At 35.5% G+C, this 27013-nt stretch overlaps 2 protein-coding genes across 7 annotated transcripts in view; one reads left to right on the forward strand and one right to left on the reverse strand.

Annotated features, from left to right (window-relative positions):
- The window catches only part of LOC126371908 (serine-enriched protein), a 49392-nt gene that overhangs the window by 17883 nt on the left and 4496 nt on the right, over window positions 1-27013 (forward strand). For all 4 annotated transcript variants that reach the window (XM_050017354.1, XM_050017352.1, XM_050017353.1 and 1 more), the window contains 3 exons: window positions 1373-1490; window positions 24731-24888; window positions 26198-26329. In XM_050017354.1, the coding sequence (XP_049873311.1) occupies window positions 1373-1490; window positions 24731-24888; window positions 26198-26329 (408 nt within the window). The remainder of the gene's footprint in view (window positions 1-1372; window positions 1491-24730; window positions 24889-26197; window positions 26330-27013) is intronic.
- Window positions 2706-27013, reverse strand: part of LOC126371906 (uncharacterized) — a 254081-nt gene continuing 229773 nt past the window's right edge. For all 3 annotated transcript variants that reach the window (XM_050017344.1, XM_050017345.1, XM_050017343.1), the window contains exons 8-10: window positions 4737-4940; window positions 3626-3730; window positions 2706-3039 (exon numbers count right to left, since the gene is read on the reverse strand). In XM_050017344.1, coding sequence (XP_049873301.1) covers window positions 2911-3039; window positions 3626-3730; window positions 4737-4940 — 438 coding nt within the window. In that variant the 3' untranslated portion in view covers window positions 2706-2910. The remainder of the gene's footprint in view (window positions 3040-3625; window positions 3731-4736; window positions 4941-27013) is intronic.

The raw sequence follows: 27013 nt of genomic DNA on the forward strand, positions 1-27013 counted from the left end.
ACTTTACATTAAAAAAACGTAATCATTGAAGTCTAAAATTCTCTTGTCAAGTTGTCATGTTCCCGCACCACGGTGCAGACTTTATCAGCCGTTTAACATGTAAACTGGTTTATGCAAAACAGGAAGCTTCAGAATCCATTCAAGTTGGGATGTACTTTACGCAATGAGAGTGAAGGAAAAGTACTATGTTGTAATTAGAACGAATATTATTAAATATTTTTTCGTAAAAAGATGGCATTTGTTTATACGAACTCAAAATAGGTATAATGTTTTTTTTTTATTTGTACACTCCTCATGCTACGACGTAGTTGCTACATGTTACGAGTACGTTACGATAATTTAAAACGCTTTCAAATTACTTTTAGGTATATTGATTCTGAACAAAATACGGTCGCAAACATAAACTGAAAGGAGAATGAAAGTAATTATACATACTTAATAAAAACACAATACATAATCTTCAATCTTTCTCTTATTAATAATTGCAATCTTATTTTTTGAATGAGAGATTTTCCAGGCTACGTTTCCCAAAAATAATATATAGATGGCGCTGTTGAAATTTAACGAGATAAATATCTCATTATTTTTTAATTACCCGGGTACATAATTATTCAAAAATACAATGCAATGGCAGACGCATATATAAAAATAATTGTTGCTTGATATTTGGATCACATTATATATAGAATTATGTTACTAGGTACAGGTTCAAAGATTCTTTATTCATTAAGACATGAAATAAGTCACTTACATGAGAACAGATTACAATAAAATAAATACTAATGTTCGCTCGTACAGAAAATTCACAGTTAACTTCACAACTCACCATACTTAATTTATTTCACATTAAATTACATTCCCATCACGATCCCTCCAAAAACAAGTTATGGTTGATATTTAATTATAATATATTGAGCTAATTTACGTTTAGAATCATTTAAAGATTCGATATTTTTTATATGTGAAGGTAAGTTGTTAAAAAGTTGTGCGCCCTCGTAAGTTATCATCCGTTTGCCATAGTTTGTCATAGGTACCTATATAGCATCTATTTATATTGATCAGAATATTAATGGAAGATGTTATTGTACCTGGGTGTAATACCAAGGGTCATTATTCATACCCAAAAACAAAGATAAAAGATGCATAATTGTCAGTTATCCATGAAGTTAAAAGGTTAAACGAAGAAAAATATTTACAGCACCATCTGTACTGTTTTTGAGGAACGGAGCCTGGAAAGTCTCATTTCAACTACAACACCGAATTTCTTTTACCACCAACTTAATTCACGACTTCAAAACTGCACTATACTGTTACACTATCTCGCTTCAACTCCAACTGACTTCAAAACCTCATTGAAGTTGTTCATCAACAGCCGTCGTCTCAGCAGCATCAGACCCTAATCATCGAGGAGTTTGAACCCGACGTGTTCCGTCAACTCATCGAGTACATCCACACCGGCTGTGTTACTCTGCAACCGAGGACTCTGCTAGGTAAGTTCTGTTAAATTTAGAACAGTCTCTGTGGTCCAATGGTTGAGCATTGGGTTCACAATCCAGCGAGCCCGGGTTCGAATCCCGATGAGGACATATCACAAAATCACTTTGTGATCGCTGGCTGTTCAACGCGGAGCCAGCATTATGGGTACACTTGCATCAGGTACGATTCGAAGTGGGCTTATTAAGGTTTAGTTTAAGTGTTAATTGGGTATTTGACTGGGTCAAAGATAAATTATAAAATGCTAATCTTTGTGATCATTTGGTTAAGATTGTCCTTAAGTAAGATGCACGTTAAGCCGTTGGTCTCGGTTACTACTCACTGTCGTTAGCGCGTAGTCGTTACATGAGTCATGCCAGGGGCTTTAGGCGGCTCAATAGTAACCCTGACACCAGGGTTGATGAGGTTGGTCATCCACCTCACAGCCCACACGATAGAAGAAGACTTTTAGATAGAACAGAATCGATCGGCCTAACCTCAACTGATACATCACTATGCTAGTGAACGTTACAACACTGACTTACTGTACTTTGACATAATCTAACTCGTACCGCGCATTGAAGCAATTGTAAAATGTAAAATGGTAATCGTGTACTTTTTCATTTATCCTGTTTAATAATAATAAAAAAACACTTTATTGCACACAAATTAAGGTTCTGCTTATCTTAAATTGACAGGCATCGGTTTGTTCCCTTACCATTTCATTTTGTACTTTCTATCCGTAGGGAAAACCCTTAACCAAAGTCAATTATATTAGTTCATATAATATTATTTGGTAAAGATTTTCTTTGTACCGCAATCTGGATTTCAATCTTCAAAATAAACAATACGGTTCAATAAAATAAATGAAATCACGGAAACTTAAATAAGAAAACCTATATAATAGAAACCTTTATATGACGTTATTGGTTATTTTTAGGGATGTACTAGTGTACATATTGTGATGTTACAAACAACATCGCTTATTGGAGTAATAATACGAATTATATATAAAAAATAGGGTAATGGAGTAAAATTATAGTGAAACTATGTCATGATACTAGGGATAGAGAAATCGATCACTACCTTACAACCTGCATGAATATTTGTTTCGACCTGATTTATTGTAGATTCACTAATACTTTGTTAGAAGAAGAGCGTTACTTTAGAAAAGAAAACAACAAAATTGTTTGTACTTCTTTAATTCTTCGAATGTAATTAAGGGCCATAACTCACCGAGACGCAATGGTCACGTCACCACACGTCGCTAAAAATGTAACTTGAAATGTGTGGCAAACTAATTCACTTGGCGACGCCATTTTAATATTAATTTTTTGGCGACGTTGCCGACGACGTGGCTTTGACGTTTCGATGAGTTAGCTCTCAGTAACGACTAGAGAAAAGAGTTATATTTTTATTCTGCTATTAATTTTTAAATTAGAATCTCCTCTGAGCTCCGAAGCTGGGGGCAGCGGGTTGTTCAGGGTGGGCCTCGTTGTAGGCGATAGCCCTCTGGATGTACTCTGGGATGGCCTGAGGAGCGGGGGGAGTGGGCAGATGGGCACCCTGCAACAAAAATAATAATAAGTGCCGATCTAGAAATTATATTAACCGCGTAATCTATCTACCCGCCTGTACTCGTCACATCACATGAGCTTAGGGTATCTATATGGAGTCGTCAGTCAGAGATCCATCCATCGCAAAATGAACTAAGTACCACTAACTATTAACTTCACTCAGCTTTTTATTAGGCCAAGGTACGACTTCCTTTATCTTTACAACGTGATAATTTCAGGCATTTATAACACTGTCGTTTATCTGCTGTTTATTTTTATCATAACCTTTCTTCGAATCTGTTACTAAAGAAATGTCATTGCGCGGAATGCTGCGTATAAATACATAATATTCATCGGAATATTCCAATATTTCTTTTTCCTGATTGTCCGAAAGTAAGATGATCAGTGCTTCGGATATGTTAAGCTGTTGGTCCCGGTTACTACTTACTGATGTTAGTAAGTAGTCGTTACATGAACCATGTCAGGGGCCTTTAGCGGCTCAATAGTAAACCTGACACTAGGCTTGATGGGGTTGGTAATCCACCTCACAACCCACAGATAGAAGAGAATTGGAATATGATTTATTATAAGTGTACCTGGGGCTGGTATCCGTTCTCGTCGGCGACGTAGGTCAGCTGGATGGGGGTGCCGTCAGGAGCCGTCCACTGGTTGGAGCCCTGAACCGAGAGAGCTTCGTCCTCCTGTCGACAGAATAACCCATCACGTTACAACCACGAAGATAATGTTCCTAAGAATTATACATTTGAGTGTCTAAAAACGTTAAGGTTCAGATTTGATTAACATGATTCATGATGATAAATAAAAATAAATTTATTTATTAAAGTATATTTTAATAAAAAATAACGCGTGAATAGTCATGCAATCCGCTTAAAACGTCAAACCAGAAAATGTGTTTTAACCAAAGACTTTTTTCTATTTAATAAAAAACGATGACCTAATTTATCGCATCCAACTTAAAAGGGAAATTTTACAGCAATCAACCTTTTGATATTGTATTAATGGAAATATACGATAAAGAAGGATAAGTTATAATTTAATACAAATTAAATGGATACGTATAAATATTTATATTCATTATTATTAAATCGACATTTTGATCGTGTTGTAACAGGCCACGGCCACAAGAGAATGTTTGTAAATCGCAATAATTTAAAACGTATATATGGTCAAGTAAATGGAAGATTCCTAATCCACCTTACTTGAAATTCATGGTCTAAATTACAATTAATTTACATATTCGTATCTTGTTAAATGTCATACGATACTAACTTTGAGTTTATAATAGGTACCTACAATATTGATTTATAATTTTTTAATATAACCTACCAATATTTATATCCTGAACTGATTAATTACGTGATGGAATTGTTTAATGTGTTTTTTTTTTCATTTAATATATAGGCGTGTAGGGTAGTTACATAATAGTAACTAAAATTATTTTTTCTCTTTGTGAGTTTCCCTAAGCACGGGCAAGTGGTATAAAAACTCAAATTATTTACAAAATAATACTTGTTCTTATGTACCAACATGACGAACAACAAAGTGATCCTATAAGGGTTCCGTTTATGCTTTTGAGGGGTTCGGAACCCTATAATAAAAAAGTTTTTTTTATATAAAGTTTCCTAATACTCTTCGCATTTACGATGCTTACTGAGTACAAAACGAAAGGAGGAAACGTGTACTTACGCGGCCAACGTTCTTCAGTTGTCCGGCTTCCTGGGCGGCGATGCCGTTGCTGGTCTCGTATGCGTATTGGTATCCATCAGGACGGACGTCGGCGTCCTGTCGGAGCACCTGGGCGTCCGCGTCCGGACCGCCGGACTGTCTGCGGAGGTGGGACACATCGGCGGACACAACCGCGATCAGGGCAAGGACAGCTACGAAGGATTTCTAAAACAGAAAAGAGGTTTTCGTTACCTAGGCGTAGGAAAGTGTTGGTCGGATCACGTTTCCAGAAGACTTTGGCTGGTCTAACTTAGTATGGGTTTTCGTAGGACTTCGACTCGTGGGTATATATATGTACGAATACGTTACTGCTCTACAACGACCAATCATTGTATGGAAGGTTGAGATTCTTCCTGCGTGTTCGTACCTCGATGCACTGATCACAAAAGATACTTCAAAGTGCAACCGGCCTTATTCTGACACATTCACGGAATTGATCTTAAAAGGAAAAAGCTTTTTTAATCCAATAAAAAATGGCAAACGCGTCGCGATTGTCTAATAATCGAAAGTGATTGGTCAGATATCCTTGAACTTGCGGTCAGAGCGCTGCGTGACGCAATAGTTCACATGCTTGACTGCATTCAAACTTTGCCTAAAGCAAAATGAAGATCTAATAATAATAGAAAGTATATTTCTGAAACCAATGGTCGGTTGTAGTGCTAAGCGTTGCTCACTCACCATGTTGAGTGTGTCAAAGTTAACAGACGATGTGTAACTGTGGTTATCAAACAAGCGTCCGGCGTTTTATACTCGATCAGATCGCTCCAACGCGGTCCAGTAAGAAGATATTTGCATTATTTTGCAACAAAGAAGCTCTAATATTCTGTGATTTGGTGATTACAAGGTGAACATGATTTGTTTGAATTCATGCGTAATATTAATAATTTATGAATAAGACCTTAATTTATATTTCGGTTATATTGTTAAAATGTCACAATAATATAAAAAGTAGCGACTTATTTTAAACGGTACCTATTACAAAAACAGTACCTAATGATTTAATACATATCTTAATATTCATTGTTTAAGTTTATGCGTTTATTATCATAATTAAAACACATAATAATGGGTTCTTACTGCGTTTAAAGTAGGGATATGAGACTCCCGAAACAGTGTCGAAATATCGGGAGTCTCATATCCCTATTTTAAACGCAGTAAGAACCCGTTATTATGTGTTTCTTAATATTGTCTGTAAGCCATTGAGGTGTTTGGTAGAGTTAGGACTACTCTCTAGGCATGATCATCATAATAATACATCGAGTGTATTACAGTGTTCTATATCTGAAATTTTGCCCGTAAAGACATCCTTATTATAAACGAACTGTTAGGAGCGGCTGGTATCAGTCTTTTTTAAAAAAACACTTTTTAATTAACTACGATAAAACACTTTATTATAGAAAGTACAAAGAATTATATGAAGCAATTCTCTGATTTCTGACGACTCTATTCGCGCGCGGTTAAAGGCTGACTGACTATCGTATCGATGCAAAAGAGTTTTATTAAAATGAATTTGTTTACGTTGAAGTTCCTTGTGAAAATGAATATTGTCGATGTTGCAATTCTTTAGTATTAAATTAGGATATAACATCTCCCCCCTTAAAACTGAGCTTTATGGTAAAGAGATGAAGCGAAGTTAAGAAAAAGTACGACGTTATCAAAAAGACAGAGATTTGCTTGTAACAATGTAAAGTATAAGATTTAAGATTATAAAATATAAGATTATAAGATTTAAGATAAACGTTATAAGAAAGATAGTCTTAAGTAAGAACATTTTAAACAAAAGAATTAAACAATTAAGGAATAGTATAAGCTAGGAACTAAAGTACATTAGTATAAGAAATAGAAACATTTTAAGATAAGATTAAACGATTAAGAATTAGAATAAGCTAAGTAAGTTAAGTTCAATTATTATCAATATTCCTTTTATACGTGTTTGTTTTGTTTATTGTCCCATAAACGGGTTCAATTGAAGCTTCCGAAATTTCATTCAGTTCAATGGAATTCGTAACATTAGATCCAACCATCTTCTTGCGAGTGGTAGTACATTGATTAAAGATCTGTATACAACAGTTTGAATTATGATTTTTATAGTTTTTATAACAATAGTTATATAGTTTGTAACCAAAGTAAAGGAATATAAGACAAATACAAAAAATAGAGAATGAAGAATAATAATGTGCATATTTAGTAAAGTACGATTCGTTTTTTATCCTGTGGATGTCACGTTCAAGATCGTCAAGTTGTTTGTATGAATGTTTTAAAGAATCTAAGTCAATATTACTAAGAGTTAAAGGAGATAAAAGAGGAATCGACTTGTTTACATTATCCTTTTTACAACAATCATCTTGAATGATGTCAAAATCAATATTAAAATAATTATTGATAGCTATGTTGGTTACAGTGGACGGTTCTAACCGTATAGTCTTAGAAAAACCAATACAATTTTCTTCTAGAGTTAAGATACCGGTTCCAGAAATAGAATAATCCTTCATTTCGTTATTACACTTCAAAGTTAATTTGCTAGTTTTAGATTGAACAAATATCCATCTATTATTTTTAAGTTTTTGCCATATATCAATAAGACCATATAACATTTTAGAATTACATTCATCAGGAAGAGATAAGGTTACTTCCGTTAATAGCTTAGTTTCACAACATGGATTTGTAACACTAGAGAATATGTTTTCTAATGGGCAAATAGAATATTCATTATTTAACACAGAGCATTGTTGCATGTTATCTAATAAAGAGTAATGTGATCTATCATCTGTTAACGCAATATAAGATTTAGTAGGGGTAATTAGAGCAAAAGTATTAGGATTTGTTTTTTCATGAGGAGTTGGCAATGGAATCGTTTTATAAACAACATACTTAATAGGAGATATAAGAGGAATTTGTATAATAAAAATTATTTTATTATTATAATAATAAGAGATTAGTTTAGATACATCCATAAGGGTATGTATATTATCTAAGTTTAAAGGAACTGGGAAGTCCAGTTTATTATCTACAGAACTGCTTCGTTTAGACAGTTCATTAAAAAGATTAGTAGGACTTAAAATAGAAGGGTGTAATACATTTACCTTCGCAAATAAAATTGCATTAATGATAGAGTCTAAGAAATTAGAAATAGTCAATAACGATCCTTCAATAATGTTTATAAAAATGTTAAGTCGTGAAATATAAATTAGATTATTATTACTTCTTGCAGTGGAAGATAAGATTTCGTTTAGTTTGTCAATTTGCGAGTTTAATTTTAATTCGTTTTGATTCAATTTACTAATAGTTGAGTTAAAAGAAGTTATTGATGATTTAACTACATGAATATTTTCTTTCATGAGATTGAAGATTTCATGTTCATTATTTTGAAACGAGTTAATGGCGGAATCGTATTTTCGCGCATCATCAGCGTCGAGAGTGCCAAAGAAAAATTTAAGTATTTCGCCTCCAAATTCGAGTGACCTTTTGAAGCGAGATGGAACATCTTGAGAGATAATATGAGACAGAGAATGACTTTTGACGTAGTTCGATTCTAATAAGACTTCTATAGGACTGAAGATATCCTTACAGTTTGAGTAATCTTCATGTTGGATTTTTGTACAGAGAAGAGAAGTTTGTACGATGAGTTTGTCTATATTGTTAAGATGAGGTTCTATCGAGTGAATATCGACATGAGTTACTACTTTCCAATAATCATTATAGAAATAAATATTCGTCGTAGGGTCAAAATAAAGACCAGGACTGTGTATAATTGGAGTGACTTGCGATTCGGCGAGTGCTCCATGACATAATAACCTGAAAGAATTTAAAGTTATGTTAAGAATGCGCTGGTTTTATGAGATTAGTATGATATTTGACATGTTTACGATTTATTTGAAGAGTCACATTATGTTTATTATGAACTTTTATTATTTTATAAGGGCCTTTCCAAATCGGGGAAAGTGCTTTTCGAAGTCGATGATGGTGTTTTAAATATACCATATCACCGGTTTTGTAAATTATGTTTCTCGTATTATTGTCATAATTTTGTTTTGACGTTTCCTTACTTTGTTGTATGAATTGTAAAGCTTTTTCTCTACTAACTTTCATTCTATAGAGAAGAGCACGTATATACTCATGATAAGTAGTGCTATTATTAGTTTCATAAAGAGAACTTGGTAATGTTGGTTTATGACCATAAAGAAGTTCGAATGGGGTGTACTGTGTAGTACTATGAGGGGTTGTATTGTACGCTAACACTGCTGTGGCTAGGTAACAGTGCCAATCGTTTTGATTGTCATTTACGAAAGATTTTAAATATTCTTTAAGAGTAGCATGGCTTCGTTCAAGTGCGCCATTTGTTTGGGGATGATACGGGGTAGAAAATAAAGGTTTGATTTTGAAGATTTCAGTGACTTGTTTGAAAAGATCCGAAGTAAAACAAGTGCCAAGATCAGTTAGAATCATTTTAGGCGTTCCAAATAAGGACATAAAATGAACTAGATTTCGGGCTACTTCGTCACTTGTGGACGAGATCATAGGATAGACACAAGAGAATTTAGTGAGATCATCCTGAAGAGTTAAAATGAATTTAAATCTTTGGAAACCTGCTTCGGGTAAAGTACCAACAATATCTAATGCAAGACGTTCAAAGGGTTTGGTACTTGTGGATGTTATTTCCATTGGAGCTTTATTACAAGCACGTAAAGGTTTATTTACTTGACAGAGCTTACAGCTTTTGACGTATCGTTCAATATCTGCACGCATGCTCTTCCAGTAATAAGATTCTTTTATACGATTGTACATTCTTTTGATTCCGGGGTGTCCGGCTACAGGAGAATCGTGATTTTCCTTAAGAATTTTAGGAACTTCAGCTGGAGTAGGATAAATAATTTGGTTTTTGTAAATATGAATTTTTATATTAGTGTTATGAAAGATATGAGATATCATTAGGTAGATTTTTGTATACACGAGTTTAGAAAAGGGATCAGTAAAGTCTGATATAGCTAAGTCCGTCAAAGTTGGATTTTGGGTTAAGATTTCATCTCTAAGTTTCATTAGAAGATCATAGATAGATCTATAAGTTGTCTCATCGAAGTGGTTGACTTTTGTGAATAAGAAGTATACGATTTTATTATTAATTGTGACTGATTGTACAGTACACGGTGATCGCTCAGCTGCGAGTAAGGTCGCGGTGTCATTTACCTGCGATAAGAATTCTTCACAATGTGGCATAGAATTATCAAAATCAAGAGATACTGGACAGGCGATTGAGTTGTATTTAGAAAGATGTAAGGGTTGTGAATGTTCTTCGATATGCGTATTTGGATCTGGTAAAGAATTAGTAAAACGCTTTTTAAAATAGACCTCAAAAGAAAGATTGTTGAGAGAGTCATTATTTATAGCAAGAATTGGGATTCGAGATAAGGCATCGGCGTTTGAGTTGAGTTTGCCTTGTTTGTATACAATTTCGTAATCGTATTCCTCTAGTTTGAGGCGCCAACGAATTAATCTGCTTCCGGGGTCCTTGACGTTGAAAAGCCAAACCAAGGGCCGGTGATCAGTTACGATTTTGAATTTGTTACCATAGAGGTAAGGACGAAATGTTTTTACCGCAAAAAGAATAGCTAGTAGTTCTTTTTCGGTGGTAGAATAATTCCCTTCTTGTTTATTAAGAGTTCGAGAGGCATAGGCAATAGGTTTATCTTTGCCAATAGATCCTTGCGATAATACAGCACCGGTTGCATAATTGCTTGCGTCAGTGGTGACGATAAAAGGTTGGGAAAAGTCGGGGTACTGTAATAGTGGAGCGGAAGTTAATTTATCTTTTAAGACATTGAAAGCTTGGTCTTGTTCTACGGACCAATGAAATGTGGTATCCTTTTTTAGTAAGGATGTAAGAGGTTTGGTAATTTTTGAAAAGTTTTCAATAAAGCGACGGTAATAACCGACTAGACCTAAGAAAGATTTAATGTCTTTAGGATTTTTAGGAATTGGAAATTCGCGGACAGCTTTGACTTTGTCCGGATTCGGAGATACACCTTTGTCGGTGATTATGTGTCCGAGATAAGTGACTTCACGTCGAAGAAATTCGCACTTATCGGGTTGAAGTTTGAGATTAAATTCTCGGAATCTATTAAATACCATTTTAAGTTTCTCGATGTGAGAAGAGAGATCGGAACTGTATATAATACAGTCATCGAGATAGACATAGCAATGTAGGCCTTGAAGACCTGAAAGGACAGTGTTCATGAGACGTTGAAAAGTACTAGGGGCATTTTTAAGACCAAAGGGCATCCTAGTAAATTCGTAGTGACCTGCAGAACCACTTGTGTTCACTACGGTAAAGCCTGTTTTTTGTGCGTCGTCAGGACTAAGACAGATCTGATGGAAACCTGATACTAAGTCAAGGGTGCTAAAATATTTGGAGTGTCCCAGTTGATCAAGGATATCAGTGATTAAAGGGATAGGGTACACTTCCGAAACAGTGACGTCATTAAGGCGTCTATAGTCAATCACTATACGCCATTTTTGTTTTCCTGACGCGTCCATTTTTTTAGGTACGACCCACACAGGGGCATTCCAAGGAGAAATAGAAGGTTTAATAATATTTTGATCAAGCATCTTTTTAATTTGAGTGTCCACTTCATTTTTGTGACACTCCGGGAAGCGATAGGGTTTCACATAGATAGGCGGATTATTCCCAGTACTAATGGAATGTTGTAGAGCATTAGTGTGACTCAGGGGGTCGCCTTCAAGATAAAAGATATCAGTGTATTGGGAACAACAATCGAAAAGAGATTTTTTCTCTTCTTCGTTTAGATGAGAATGTCTTATGAGATCAAGAACGCGATTTATGCGATTTGACGATGTTGAAGACATATTAAAGATATTTTGTTCGTCTTGAGATGAGTTTTTGTGGAATTCATCAAAGTCAATTTGAGTCAAGCGAACTTTAAAGTTTTTTACTTCGACAGGCGAATCTGTCGTATTAAGAACAGATACATTTACTCTGTTATTGCGTTTTAAAGAGACAATACAATTGGCTAGAAAGACACCTTCGGATATAGTGTGATCTAGTACGAGTGCTTCCTTGAGTTTATTCAACTCGGACTTGTCATTTGACACGATGCATTCGATTACAGTCTCGGAACGAGCTGGTATTATATATTTGGGAGCAGTATAATGAATTTGTATTTTATGCTCATTTAAGGACATTGATTTTGTGCTATAATCGATGTTTGTTTTAAAGAAATGTAAGAAATCTGAACCGATTATACCATCAGTTGCAAGATTTATTGCGTCATTGATGACGTGGAATTTGTAAGATAAGATAGAGTCATATAGGTTAAATTCCATTTGGAAAGTACCAAGAGTTTCGCAATAAGAATCATTGTCGTTTATTCCTTTGAGTTTGATTATTTCATCAGAAAGTTCGGGCACTTTTGATAGGCTCGATTGTTTGATTATGCTGACACTTGCGCCAGTATCAATTAAGAGACACAATGGTTTTTTAGAATATCTTGTGGTTATAAAGGCATGTGGCAATGATATTTTTTTATTAAGGACATTTGTCTCATAGACAGGGACATCCTTGATATCCTTTTTAGACACACTAGGGTTCGTGTCTTGAAGGTTTGTTTCACAAGATGTAGTAAAAGATTTAGGATAAGAATTAGTATAAGATTTAGTATAAGAATTAGTATCATAAGATTTAGTATTATAAGATTTAGTATAAGAATTAGTATCGTAAGATTTAGTACAAGATTTAGTATCATAAGATTTAGGACAAGATTTAGTATTATAAGATTTAGGACAAGATTTAGCATTATAAGATTTAGTAGAAGATTTAGCATTATAAGATTTAGGACAAGATTTAGTATTATAAGATTTAGTAGAAGATTTAGCATAAGAATTAGTATGTTTCGTCTCATGTGAGACGTTGATGACCTGTTTGGGCACATCACAAGATTTTGTATTTACCGTGTCGTTTTTGGGACTGGATTTCAGACGACACGCCACTGAAATCCTTTTTAGTTTTTTGATTCATCGTCCTCGGATTCATCGAAAATTTGTTCGTCACAATAGTTTATGGGTTTAGGATTTTGTGGAGGACGTGAATTTGTTTGCGCGTTATTATTATTGTTGCCTTTTGCACGAATTTGATTGTAGTAGTTACGTTTGCGGCATTCATTTATATGATGACCTATGTTTTTGCAATAGGCACAGATTTTTTGATTTGACGCGGAAGAATTTGAAGAATTTGAATTAGAGGTGGAAGGTTGGGGCACATGATAAGATTTTTGAAAGTTATTCCGTTTTCGATTGTAGCAAACTGATGCTGAATGACCAGTTTTGTTACATATTGAGCAAGATTTTGAAATTTGGTTCGATGTTGTGGGTAACTTAAACAATTTTTCTTCGTCAATTGCATAAGTTACAGCCTCCTTTAGAGACTGAGGATCTCGACATCTTAGGATTGTGGCGAGATGAGGGTGAAGCCCGATACAGAAAGTGTTTAAGGCGAGCTTTTCCATTGCGGCAATCTCACCAGGGAGTAACGTATTGTCGGTACAAGAACAGTGGATATCCGCCTGTATACGTGTTAGGCACGTGTCAAGTCGGATAGAATATTGCGTGACAGTTTCGTTATGTCCCTGTCTGCAATTTTGTAGATCGTAAAGCAAGTGGCTTGAATGTTTTTTCTCTCCAAATGTCGATTTAAGGAATTGTTTGAGTTCATTCCAATTTTCAAATTTTTTTAAGCTACAAACGATTTGTGCCTTGCCCTCAAGTTGTGATAAGATGTATTTGCAGATGATATACTGCTGATCGGGGGTAGCTAGAGATATTGCGCTGTCGCAATTTGTAAGGAAAGCAGGTAATGTGTCCCTGTTTCCGTTATAAGGTTTAATAAATTTTATTAGGACGTTGAGGTTGACTTTTTGAGTCTCAACCTCTGATTTAGTCGACATTATGTCGTTGTTTTGCAAGAAATTAGGTTAAAGTTTTAGGGTATAAGATTTGTAAATAAAATGTTTGTAAAGATTTTGTAAAGAAATAGTATAAAGATTATAAGATATAAAGATGTAAAGAATTCGAACAAAGATAAGAATAGAGATATGTAAAGATGTAAAGAAAATAACTTACATTAAAATGATGCTAATACACATTATAAGAAATTGAGTCCTTAGCGTGGATTGTATTTCACCGGTGTGATGAAGGTAGCGGCGGCGTATGATCGGCGGAGACACAAAGCGGGAGCTTCGGTTTCGAATTTGACGCCTCGCTGTCCGTCACGATAAGGAGAATGCGTGTGTGGCGGAATACACGATCACGCCAAGTGTCCACTCAGGGTAGGTAGACTGTGTACAGCTTGATGATGACAATGGTGAGTGCAGCCAGAGTTGGTAAAAGATGATGGTGACCACGACGAATTAAATCAATGTGATACAGACTCACGTACAAAACGGAGATATACTGTTGACCACGTTGCAGATGATGTAGTGATGCGGGCTCACGCACAGAGCGGAGGCTGACCGTCGATCACGATGAATATTCTATAATGATGCGGGCTCACGCATAGAGCGGAGACTGACCGTCGATCACGATGCGTTTTTCGTAGGGTGCTGTGGTGCGGGCTCTCCTATGGGATGAGACTTATCGTCGACCACGACTGATGGGGTGCCGTTCCTGGATTCTTTTAGATGCTGAGGGCTCTCTTGACTAGAATCTCCTCAAGCATCCCACTTCTGACACCAATTTTGTTAGGAGCGGCTGGTATCAGTCTTTTTTAAAAAAACACTTTTTAATTAACTACGATAAAACACTTTATTATAGAAAGTACAAAGAATTATATGAAGCAATTCTCTGATTTCTGACGACTCTATTCGCGCGCGGTTAAAGGCTGACTGACTATCGTATCGATGCAAAAGAGTTTTATTAAAATGAATTTGTTTACGTTGAAGTTCCTTGTGAAAATGAATATTGTCGATGTTGCAATTCTTTAGTATTAAATTAGGATATAACAGAACGTCTGAAGACAAATAGATTAATACTATTTCCATAACTACACTGTCACATTGTTTAGTATCGCTAAGTGCAGATTAGAACTCTAAATAACATTGTACCTACCTATATCCACAAAAACATGGATAAGTATCGAGTTTTGTCTGTTGATCTATTATTCTAGCCCGATACCGACCCCGCCGGCGTGGTCGACGATTTCCCTCATTCAGCGCTTATCGCTATCGACCCACTAGGGTTCTTAGGGATTAATTCTTTCAAATATTTTTCCTCCCAGACGACGCCCTGAGCCGAGGTTCGCGCCCAACTGGGCACCCTCTGGCCTGTTGTCTTAAACGTTGTACCGGGTGAGAGCCTTCAGCGCTCCCCATTTGTCCGGCCAATTAGTTAATGCCATCTGCGGCAAATCTACAATAAGACACGTCAAAAAAAAAACGATCTATTATTCTTTCAGTACTCAAACTAGGATTCTCAAATATTAACGTATTAATTTATTTAGATTTTATTTTGGCAAAACACAAATTGGATTCAAATTACATCATTAGGTAGGTATTCGTTGATCAAACTCAACATTCGTTTTCAATTACGATTCCGATTCGAATTAACCGTAAACAGAATATAGATAAATGGAGTAATACGAACAAATATTAGAACATGAGAGAGCTCCCAGCGATCCAATTTCAATTACACACTGTATATAAAGGAATTCTAAATATAAACCAAGTTTACTTTTATCAAATGAAAATACGCACCCAACTGAATAAGGAAGCCTTTTGTGGCAACTTTGGAACTACGGACCACGCAATATAGGTACATAGGTCATCATCTCCTTAGATGAATAATAATGAATATAAATATTATTCTTTCTTTACCTCATTTCTTCTTATTCTTTATTCTCCAGTATAGTGACGAGTGATCCCACCGATCTGCTATAGTAACATTGTAAAGAAAACTTGGAGGTATGATTGAGACCATGATTCTGAGTTGATATCAAGTGGAATTTTAAATATCCGAATTGACACAATCCCTCTGTTGTTGTTTCGGTAAAAACCAAAGTCAAATAAGGTCGTTTTACTACGGCGCGGCGTAGTTTGCTACGTTACATTGCCCCTACCATAGATGTTGTCAGGGTCACAGATAAGTAAGCTGTATTTTTATACACGTGATTTAACAATAGTTTTTGTTCCCAAATGTCCTCAAATAGCCTGACCACTCTGGTAATCCGCATTATTTATAAATAACCTTTATTGTACACATAAAAAGGAACGACAAAACTATTGTTAAATATATTAAAATAATAGTTAATGTTGCTATCTGATATATAAATATAGAAGTACACTATTGTCTATGTCTATTGTCTATGTCTAAAAAAAATTAAAAATAAATGTCAGTTCAGCAAGCTACTCGCTAGTTTCATTACAAAAACAATGATAACATTTATAACAAAAAGTGGGCTTAACTCTAAAAGAGATCTCTTTCAGCCAACCTTACATTTAAGTAAATAGGGAGGGTTTAGGGAGGACGTTTGTCCCGCAATGGGGTCTTATAAACTAGATTAAGTTACTTTTAGTAAATAAAAATAGGAAAAGTTAGGTAACTTGTACTTGTTCAATGCCATTCACTCTCATACCTATTCAAAAATATAATTTGGACTAATGCGTATTATAATAAATTTTCTTAAAATTAAATAAAATATAAGCAGAATATCTGTGATTGAACAAATTTTAATATAATGGAATATCGTAGATGAATATCTACTGGCAAGTACCCGCTGATACCGACCCCGCCGGCGTGGTCGACGACTTCCCTTAATCAGCGCTTATCGCTATCGTCCCAATAGGGTCGATTAATTCTTTCAAATATTTTTTCCTCTCAGACGACGCCCTGAGCCGAGGTTCGCGTCCAACTGGGCACCCTCAGGCCTGATGTCTTAAACGTTGTACCGGGTGAGAGCCTTCAGCGCTCCCCATTTGTCCGGCCAAGTAGTTAATGCCATCTGCGGCAAATCTACAATAAGTCACGTTACAAAAATACTGGCAAGTATCAGGAAGCATCACACTACAAAACTATGAAACTTTCCAAGTTTAACAATCCATAACTTTCACCATTCAACCGGCGTCGCCATGGGAACTCCAGACTTTCACGTTGCTTATTGTGAATAAATCGGAAATTGAATCTTTCTGTTCCATTTTTTCCTTACGGTTGACTGAACGAATTCCATTATGAGTGAATTTTCGAGTCACCAGATTGATTTGTTTATTGTTGAACATGGGTTTAAGCCTTAGGCTTTCGCCGCACATAATCAGCTGCGGGCGCGTGTTGTCATATCCACAGCCATGGTCTAAATAATTGTTAAACTGATAATAAAATTATCTTCACAAGAAGTATAATTAGTCATACATACTCCACCACGTTGCTCAAATGCGGGTTGGTGGAGGTGTTTTTACGGCTAATAGCCGGGACCAACGGCTTAACGTGCCCTCCGAAGCACGGAATCATCTTACTTTTTTTGGACAATCAGGTGATTCAAGCCTGAAAAGTCTTTACCAAACAAATTTCGATAATGTCTCCATCGGGAGTCGAACCCGGACCTCCAGATCGTGAGCCTAACGCTCTAACCACTAGACCACGGAGGCTCTAGTATTTGACACCTATTTATTCTAGGATATTCCGCTTCATTTACTGTGTCACAAAAAATATCGCGCCGTAATCGCTCCGCTACTCTCCGTTCTATGAGCCGCGGGCTTAAGTGTTCCTCGCTTTTATTAAAAACTCAAGTTTATTGAAAATCGTAGATATCGGATTTTGCTCGAAAGGATCAATTCTTACTTAACGTTGATATTGGCAGACGGAAAAATCTTCCATGAAGGTCGCCTGGATAATAAAATAATCGTCGTTCCGTTGTTAGCTTGCATAAAAATATTGAAGTAATTTTGTGGTATTTATTGTTCTACTGCCAAGCAAAGGTGTCTCCTTTATTTTTCCACACCACAGGATCTTCGGCGAACTTGCACCAATATTCTAATAGGCATCAAAATCATCACGCCATCTGTTTCTACTTATCAAAATAATACATAATATTTTATTGCCTTTGATATGGAAAATTCTACTATATAACTGAAAATAATTAAGAATCACACAAAAATCTTGAATTTTGCGACGGAAAATTCTACATGATATCATTTTAGAATTATGGTCTGAATCATCCCTCAGAGTTTTCGATACGATGTCACTCACTAACAGCCTGTAAAGTCTTATTTTCTGTTTTTATTCATTGTTTATTTTGTATATTAGTTTATATATTGTTTTCGCGTTTACCAACACATTAGGTTACACTGTAATGATGTATGCATATTTATAAATAAATAATAAATGAATGATGATATATTTACTAATGAAATATTAGTTGTATAATACTATTTTATAACCGTTTAATATTCTTTTTCAACCAGATAATTATATTTCGATGCACATAGACAGCAAAACATGTTTTTTAAATTAACACTGGTTTCGTGGAAATTCTTGCGCTACGGCCCTGCGTTCTTGTCGGAATATTCCACCATTTCCACCCAAAGAGCCTTTGACATGGCTAGAGTTGGGAACATCTGAATTATTCGTGCAAAACCAGTATATTAAAAAAATATTTTAATTGGCTTACCACAGCTTCATTTGTACGACGCTTGGAAGTTATAATTGAAAATTATAAACAGTTTTATAATATAAACGTATACAAAGTAGGAGAGCTAATGAATTCAACAAACACTAGATACTGTCCAGAAAAAGTTTTATTTTTCGATTAATAATATCAATGGATTCGTGAGATATAATTTGTTCCTTTTTAAAAACATTTCAGATTATGATCTGTAGTATTCGCTATGGCGAATACTTCGTCAAAATAGGATATTTTTTTTTATCGTCAGCGAGAATTTTATAACGAGGTGAAACCCGTTTCAAAGAACTTGAAAATCGGCACGTTCCACCGTTAGGTATATTTTTTTGCTTTCCATAGCAGTATCTTTTGCATCCTTATCATTTAGAAAAAAAAAATAAGGCACCCTGACCACCAGACCCTGCGCACTAGTGACGTGCATCGCTTCCTCAAAGTCGTGTAAAAAAAATGTAATTATATAATATGTATGTTTGAGTTGTGTGTATATTATAATATATGTAATATATGTCTTTATTGTGTAAAGTATTTTTTATGTTATATTATATCACATATATAACGTAAACGTAGATAAGTAAGTAAATCACGATGTAATTCGATATGTTCACTGGTATTTACTGAACAATCTTACAATGAGTAAACACTAAACAAGTTATATATTTTATTCAGCAGGTAAAATAGGGATATAAAACGTATGAATAACACGTTCATGAAAAAGTTTTAATCAATCTACTGTCCATTTCTGAACCATTAATGTAAAAAACGAGGTGCGTTTGGAATCATCATCTATTTTTATTTCAAGCAGCTTTTTTTACCGCCTAATTGAAAATTCCAGTCCCGTCAGATTAAAATTTTGCCAACCCTCTTTAGTCGAATTTTCAGCTAATTTATTTCCCAAAAATAACTTTGAGGGTCAAGGTTGTACGTTTTTTATTACTGCTAAAAGGTTACTGTCTCTACTTATACAATTTTGATTGTCCATTTGATTAAGATGATTATTTATTAACAGTATGTAAGTTTTTGCTATCACGTGGAGAACTGTATAGCCCTCTTTAACTTACGAAACATAAAACAACAAATTTACTTGTAAACTCGTTTACAAATAAATTGGTTACAAAACGCCTCAAGGTAAATAAATATCTTTGTACAGTCCTATATTACCAGCCTATTTAATATCCATTTTGTAAGTAAGGTACGTAAGTGAGCATTCTTATAATGTACATTTTACTAATGCTTCTATGCTGTTCTGGGAGCAAATAAAAAACATAGAACACGTTCAGCTGCTTGTCTTCCCGGGCATGTCGTAAAAACCGACAGAGGGATTGTGTCCTCTAACACGATGGACTAATGTTATGGGCGATAGGCTGATCCCTTATCACCATAAAGTTCATCATGTCCAGCTTACGACATCGTATCAACAGTGGCTGCAAGTTGTCTTTGATTACTTGTGGCTCTGTCCACCCCATTAGGGATTACGGGCGTGAGTTTATGTATGTATGTATGTACATTTTACTAACTCTTACGAAAGACAGAGAATGCCATTAATAGAAGCTTTTAGCTAGAATACTGTCTACTGCATGTGACAAACATTATTAGGACGCTCTTCGTGTAATACCATAAGATACCTACTTTACTATTTGTTTGTATACGATCTTGTTGGAGTATTTCATTATAAAAAAAAAAAAAAAAAAATATTAAATTAAATAAAAAAAATAACCAGTAATAGCAACCAGTAACCAGTAGTAGTGTATAATTATTATTTTTTATTAAATTATTATTCAAAAGCCGATTTGAATTATTCAGACTTTAGAAAGCGACGCAGGTTATGGAAAAGACTTTTAAAATGCTTAACAGTTTCTTTTTCGTATTCGATTATAGTTACGGCGTCACGCCTCATTTACGGCGTTTGTGATGAATTCGAAGCTTGACTCCAGAGAACTACTTACCTAATTAAAAAGTTCTACTTTGTATAACATACTTTGGTTGGGCAGTAGGTAGGTATAGTTTGTAATATTTATATTCTGTGGTATCGTGTAAAATATACGCACACACTTACATATACCCGGACACTTCATACAAAACACCTTGTTGGTTGTACACAAACACTGACAATTGAAGACTAAAGTAAGACCGAGGGTGGGTGAGGTAAACCTAGCTCAGTCGCTAGTGGGGGGGAGCCGAGAGTTGCCGTTCTATACGTACTATTCTATGATATATGTTATTGCAATGTCCTTGACTCTTTAATATAAATATTAGTAATCATACATCAATACGATAAAACTAATAATTATCTCTTTTTTGATAAAGATTGTTCGGTTATTGCAAAAACTTATCTGATATTGTTGTAGTAAATAAATACACTTGATAAAAGCTTTTATTGGCAGATTTTTTTTATTTAGGTGATCTGAGTAGAAGATATCATGGGAAAAGTGAAAATGTCGGAAAGTGTGCCGATTTTTTCACTTTTAGATATTGTCCTTTGGCGATTTGTAAATGTACCCACTCCAATTATAGTGGATATTGCTATATCCTAGTTAAATGGATCTACGGTACCACGACAAATAAAACAAAAATCATGCTTTGAAATCCCATACAAGTAAGAAACTTATATTATTCTCAAATGTTAATACCCTTGAAAGAAAATATGATAACAAGATACCAAGTCGATAATATTAATTATTTATACTTACAGACTTTGTATGAAAATATTCCCCATAACTTTGCAACAAGCGCTGCAGCAGTTTACTTAAGTATAAAGTTGGGAAGGTCGATACGATACCAGATACCACAGCCTAGACACTCCAGATAATAATCTTGTTCTTACCGTTTGCCGCCTAAACACGTGCTTTTTTTGACGTGACTTATTGTAGATTTGCCGCAGATGGCATAAACTACTTGGCCGGACAAATGGGGAGCGCTGAAGGTTCTCACCCGGTACAACGTTTAAGTCAACAGGCCTGAGGGTGCCCAGTTGGGTGCGTTCCTCGGCTCAGGGCGTCGTCTGAGAGGAAAAATATTTGAAAGAATTGATAGACCCTAGTAGGTCGATAGCGGTAAGCGCTGATTGAGGAAAATCGTCGACCACGCCGGCGGGGTCGGTATCGGGATCCTGAAGTGTTTGATGTCGCGAGCTGATTGGCTGCCTCTATGGCTAGAGTAATAGGGTCGTCGAGATCGTATATAACGTCCTTTGGACGCCGATACTTTTCAGTACCGTCCCTAAGCGGGACCTAAACGCGTGCGTGCGAGCGAGAAAGTCAGACTGCGCGTGCTTCCAGCTAACTGGACTAAAGCGACTCCTACCGGAGTAGTGAGGTAAATCTAGCTCGACATCGATACGAAATGGTGCGAGGCGGAGCATCTCCATTCTATCATCATCACTAAAATAAGAGCCACGCTTAGCATTCTCCATGCTACTCAGGGAAAAATAGGACAGTGGTTTCCCTATTACCTTCCTCCCCGCATTATTAAGTCTGACGTGATTGGGATAGCGTCCAGAGCAGTCTTTTTCAAAGTCGTACTAGGACTCCTATCTTCCGCTCCTGAACAGTACTGACAGTTACTGCTGCCCTCTGTCAGGTTCCAGGTTGCAGTCCCTGTGACTTGCCCCTTCCGTCCTGCATTGCCGTACCGATGGCTCCCATCTCCGCCTCTGTAACCATTGAGGTCTTCACCCGTGTCCCTGGGCTAGGGTTCTGCCGTAACGGAACCCTTACTTCCGTCTTCTATGCGTAGAATTAATAATTCTTTATTCTATGACGATACTTTATGAAACTCGCTGTTGCAAAGTTTGAAAAACATTTTCTTTTTCGTATTTGTAATTTGAACTGCCTTGTTATTACAGAAGTCGGAACTTTGGGAATTTCATCCCTTTTGTTCTTTCGTGTAGGCGTAACCAGGAGTTATTATAACGTTGTATTACAAATAATACGTGCTCTTATTATAACCGGGACTCGTCATTCACTTGCGCTACACGCCCAACCGGAGTTCGTAACTTTGTTGCACTTATCGATAGGAAACTACTAACAGCTTGAAAACTTTACTCACGAAGCTACTAAAGTGATATCAATAAAATAATTAATAATTTATGCTTCATACATTATAAATTATATCACCATTACCTATTAACCACAGTAGGTATAATGACGATACCGATTCGAATAGGTCGTTATGGACAGGATAAGGACCAAGAGGGTTAGCCAAGTTGACATTGACAGTGATCAAATGTACAAGATTGATTCGATACGATTGTTGTTGTTTATGGCTGTTGTATTTGTGAACGATAAATCTGCCAGTGTCCAAGTTCCGAAGAAAAAACTTTATAAACGTAAAAATAAATTTATGTAAGATAGAAAAAAAAATCTTCGAAGATAATACTCGGTGGGTAGTCCACTACAAGATTGATATAAGATGGGTGACATAATAGGGTAGTTTCCAACTAAACATCAAAACACGAAATTAATATGGAATTTGTATGAAGAAGCAATCTGTGACGTCATAAAACACGTGACAATGTGGCACACTTATTATTACGTTTTTCTTTATTAAAACTTATAAATGAGTTAAATAGAAAAAAGAAAACGTTTTTGTCACCTTTAGATCTGTCTTTATTTAGTAATCAGAATTTAATAATTTATCTTTGGCCTAAGAAACTACCCAATTATCATTTCCATATTATTATATTTTTACTAACGATTTTCGTAATCGTTTACATCTTGGCTAAGGCTATGATGGTGTCATGAATTTTACTCACCCCTACTTGTCATGACAAGAGTTGCGGGTCTGGACTGCTTACTCAATACTTAAGTACTTATCTAAAACTGCGATCGGCTGGTGGCTCCTGCCCACAAGCTGGCTAGGTCGGAGCAGTCAGTGTACGTACTAGGCCCATCAATATACAACCGCCTACCCGAATCTATACGAAATGCACCATCATTGCAATGTTTTAAACACAAAATGAGAACCTGGCTACTAAACCATAACTTTTATTGTTTTACCGAACTCCTAGACTTGCCTCTATCGAGTTAATTTTAATGAACTAGTATTTAAAACCGAATTACACAATTTGTAATTTTAGACAGATTTATTAATGTAACTACTTATACAATTTATTATTTTAAACTAATTTATTGTTACAATTATACAATTTATTTTGGTTGGAATAAGTAATAGAATGGAATAATTGTAAGAAATACCTACATATGATAGGTTTTGAACTAATATGACCTGTAACGAATGTTATCAAATAAATTATCATTTATCATAAAAAAACTACGAAGAAAAAAAATAGATTCATTAGTATGATTACAAAAGTTCAAATGACTTCTTAAATCTGTTGAAAGCTTTTCCAACTCCATTAAATAATTTAACTTTACTGCAAAAAGGTCCAAGTTCTCTACTCGCGAAGTTTTCCACGTTTTTTTATCAGAAAACTTTTAAACTAATACTGACAGTTTGCTCATCTTTCTCTTGAAAGTTTACCGACAACCAGATGCTCCGAAGATAATAATATCAAGGAAGTTTTACGATCTCCGCGGATTAATAAAACCTAAGGGGCTAAAAGAAAATTGCGGAAGTTTACAAAGTTTGTTAGACATACCCGCGGGTATTATAGTGTTGTACAAGATTATTTATCATTCGCTCCCAAGGATCAATGTTCCAAGTATTTTATTTTGATTCTAGAAAGAAAGAAAGAAAATATTTATTTCCATATTGGACGCAACATTTACAAACTTACATTACAGAAATAAAAAAAAAATAGAAAAAAAAAACAAAGACAAAAAGACAAATAATACAGACATTAAACACACAATGGAGGCGCCCAAAATAAAAAAAAGGATCTCCCTCAGCATAATGCCGTGACACGTGCTTAGCACGTGCCGCGGCGCTGGTATTACGGGAGACCTATCGAACGTGAGCCACGGACACACCAAACTCAATTACGTACCTTCTCTTTTTGAATGGGTCGTTTCGTCCCACTGTGGTGGGAACGGCACGAATTCTCCTAGGTACCTATTGGATTGGTTCGATTGGGACCACAGGGTAAAACTAAAAAGTAAATACATACTTTGAACCCACTGCGGTCCAAACCGACCCATTGTAAAAAAAAAATCTTTGGCGATACACGTCACGGTGCGAAACGATCAATTCAAAAAGAGCTCTTATTCGATTCGCACGGCGGTCCAAAATAATAAAAGAACCAATTCATTTAACAGTTAATATATATATAATTTAATATAATAATAAGGCATCTTGTAATAGAAAAAAATCATATTAATTCCAGGAGTAATGAACGCCGCTGATTACTACGGGCTGGACGAGCTGAGACGCGCATGCGCGGGCTTCGTGCAGTGTTGCATCACTGTAGACACCGTCTGCGCACTCCTCGCCTCGGCAGAGCGATACATCCAGTATAAGTGCACCAAGTCTCTGGTTCAGAAGGTAATTGTCCTGAATATTAATTTTAGAAAGTGGCGTTTTCATTGGCGCATCTCTTGCGTGTTTTTACAAAGTATTAGCTACACAATGAGGGTCTCATAAACCATTGGATTCGATAAACATAATCGCCTAGTAGGAAAATAATGATTAAGCACCATTCCAATTTTAAATACGTTGACCGGATACGAATGACCGGCCATTTTGAACACTTTATCACTGAAAATAATTTAGCCGCTGGAATTTCCTATTTGTTACAAGAACTTTCACACAGTCACCCGTGTAAACTTTTATATTATTATCATAATAATATACATACATAACTTGTTCCTGCTGGATGAGAAGTAAAAGCATACTAATAATGCGTTCAGCTTACTAGGCACGTGGTTTCTTTAGATCAACTGAGGGAGAACATTATTGACACTTTCAAGAGCGTCTACTAAAGGTCAATGACCCGTGGTCACTGTCCGTTAAAGTGTTAAACGTATAACACCTACATTTTCTTACACCTTGTGGCATTGCCTATCTTACGGCAATGGGGTTGATTCTTATTTCCTTTTTGAGCAAATTTTTGTTTTGCAAGTACTAAAACCTGCAATGTGAGGCTAATATTTATTTTTATCATTAACTTTTAAGAATAAGAATCATTTATTATTGACGGATGCCACTCAAATTGTAGCAATATAATGACATAAAGAGAAAGACAAACCACTTACACATAACATTAAATTAAATATTTTAAAAACCCCCGTCCATTAAAAGTACTCAATTATTATGACAAAAGGTTAAAAATGCTAAACTTTATAAAAAGCAAAAAATAACTTATCCCACTTGCAAGCAAACTGAGCGTGTAACATTCCTATCACACTTAACAAACAACCTGATGACCTTGAAGACCTGAACCGATTTCCACCAAACATAGCTAAGAACACTCTCGACTGATATACCTTTCAAACAAAAAAAGTCGCATTAAAATTTGATCATCCGTTTGGGAGCTACGATGCCACAGACAGACACACATTTACACAGACACGTCAAACTTATAACACCCCGTCGTTTTTGCGTCGGGGGTTAAAAACCACTTACACTTACCTACAGTTCACACCACTACGCTACTCACTACCACCACATACTCTCCACTTTTTTTTAAGATGGGTTTGCTCTTGACTTCATTCTTCCACGAGAAGAGATCGACGTTGTAACGAGCTTACCCAGAAAATGCCTATTCACCCGTGATTTAAAGGACCCCAGGTCTCACTTTACAAGACTGCGGCTTTTCCCAGGGACTTACGTTTACTTAATACTTACTTTTCAGGTGCTAGAGTTCGTAGATGAGCACGGTAATGAAGTGCTGAATCTGGGTTCGTTTACGCTACTGCCCCAACACGTGGTCAGGTTAATACTGGCCAGAGACGAGCTTAGAGCTGATGAATTCACAAAGTTCCAGGTAAATATTACTATTTAAATAAATAGAGATAAACTTATTTATTTACTTATTTACTTAGTTATGTAGGTACACATACAACAATACATATTATGAAACTTTTATAGACAGAATTATACGTAAATATATATAATGCTTGCCAATTACATGCGTACACAGCATTCAAACAAACTATATTAATGCTAAACTATATAAATTATAAACTATAAATATATATTACGGCAATGTAGTCTTGAAAGTCCTCATTATTTTAAGATCTCACTACATTTTTTTCTTAAGTATTTTTGTTTTATTACTAAACCTTACACGTGTAAACCTACATTTCGTTAGCAAACGTGCCACAGTTTTTTTAGTACAAGTAGTAGTTACTTGCAATTTTAGTGTAAATATTCCTGTTTATATCCTTGGTGCAATAAATAACATTGATTTAATTGGATAAGATTGAGTATATATAAATTAAGAGATAGAATGTAATTTTGTCCTTTAAAATTGATGTGTTTTTTCCTTATTTGAATGGGCAAGTTAATTTATTTCTCAGTGTATTACTTTATATCTGTGATTATTTTGCTCTCTCGGTATCAAAAGAAACAATTAAAAGTATTATATCGATTTTTATTTATTTATTTATTTGTACACAATGAAACAGACACAAGAAACATACAAAGAAAACAGATAGTACAGGCAAGC

Source organism: Pectinophora gossypiella, chromosome 13 (assembly GCF_024362695.1).
Source record: "Pectinophora gossypiella chromosome 13, ilPecGoss1.1, whole genome shotgun sequence".
NCBI classification, from domain to species: Eukaryota; Metazoa; Arthropoda; class Insecta; order Lepidoptera; family Gelechiidae; genus Pectinophora; species Pectinophora gossypiella.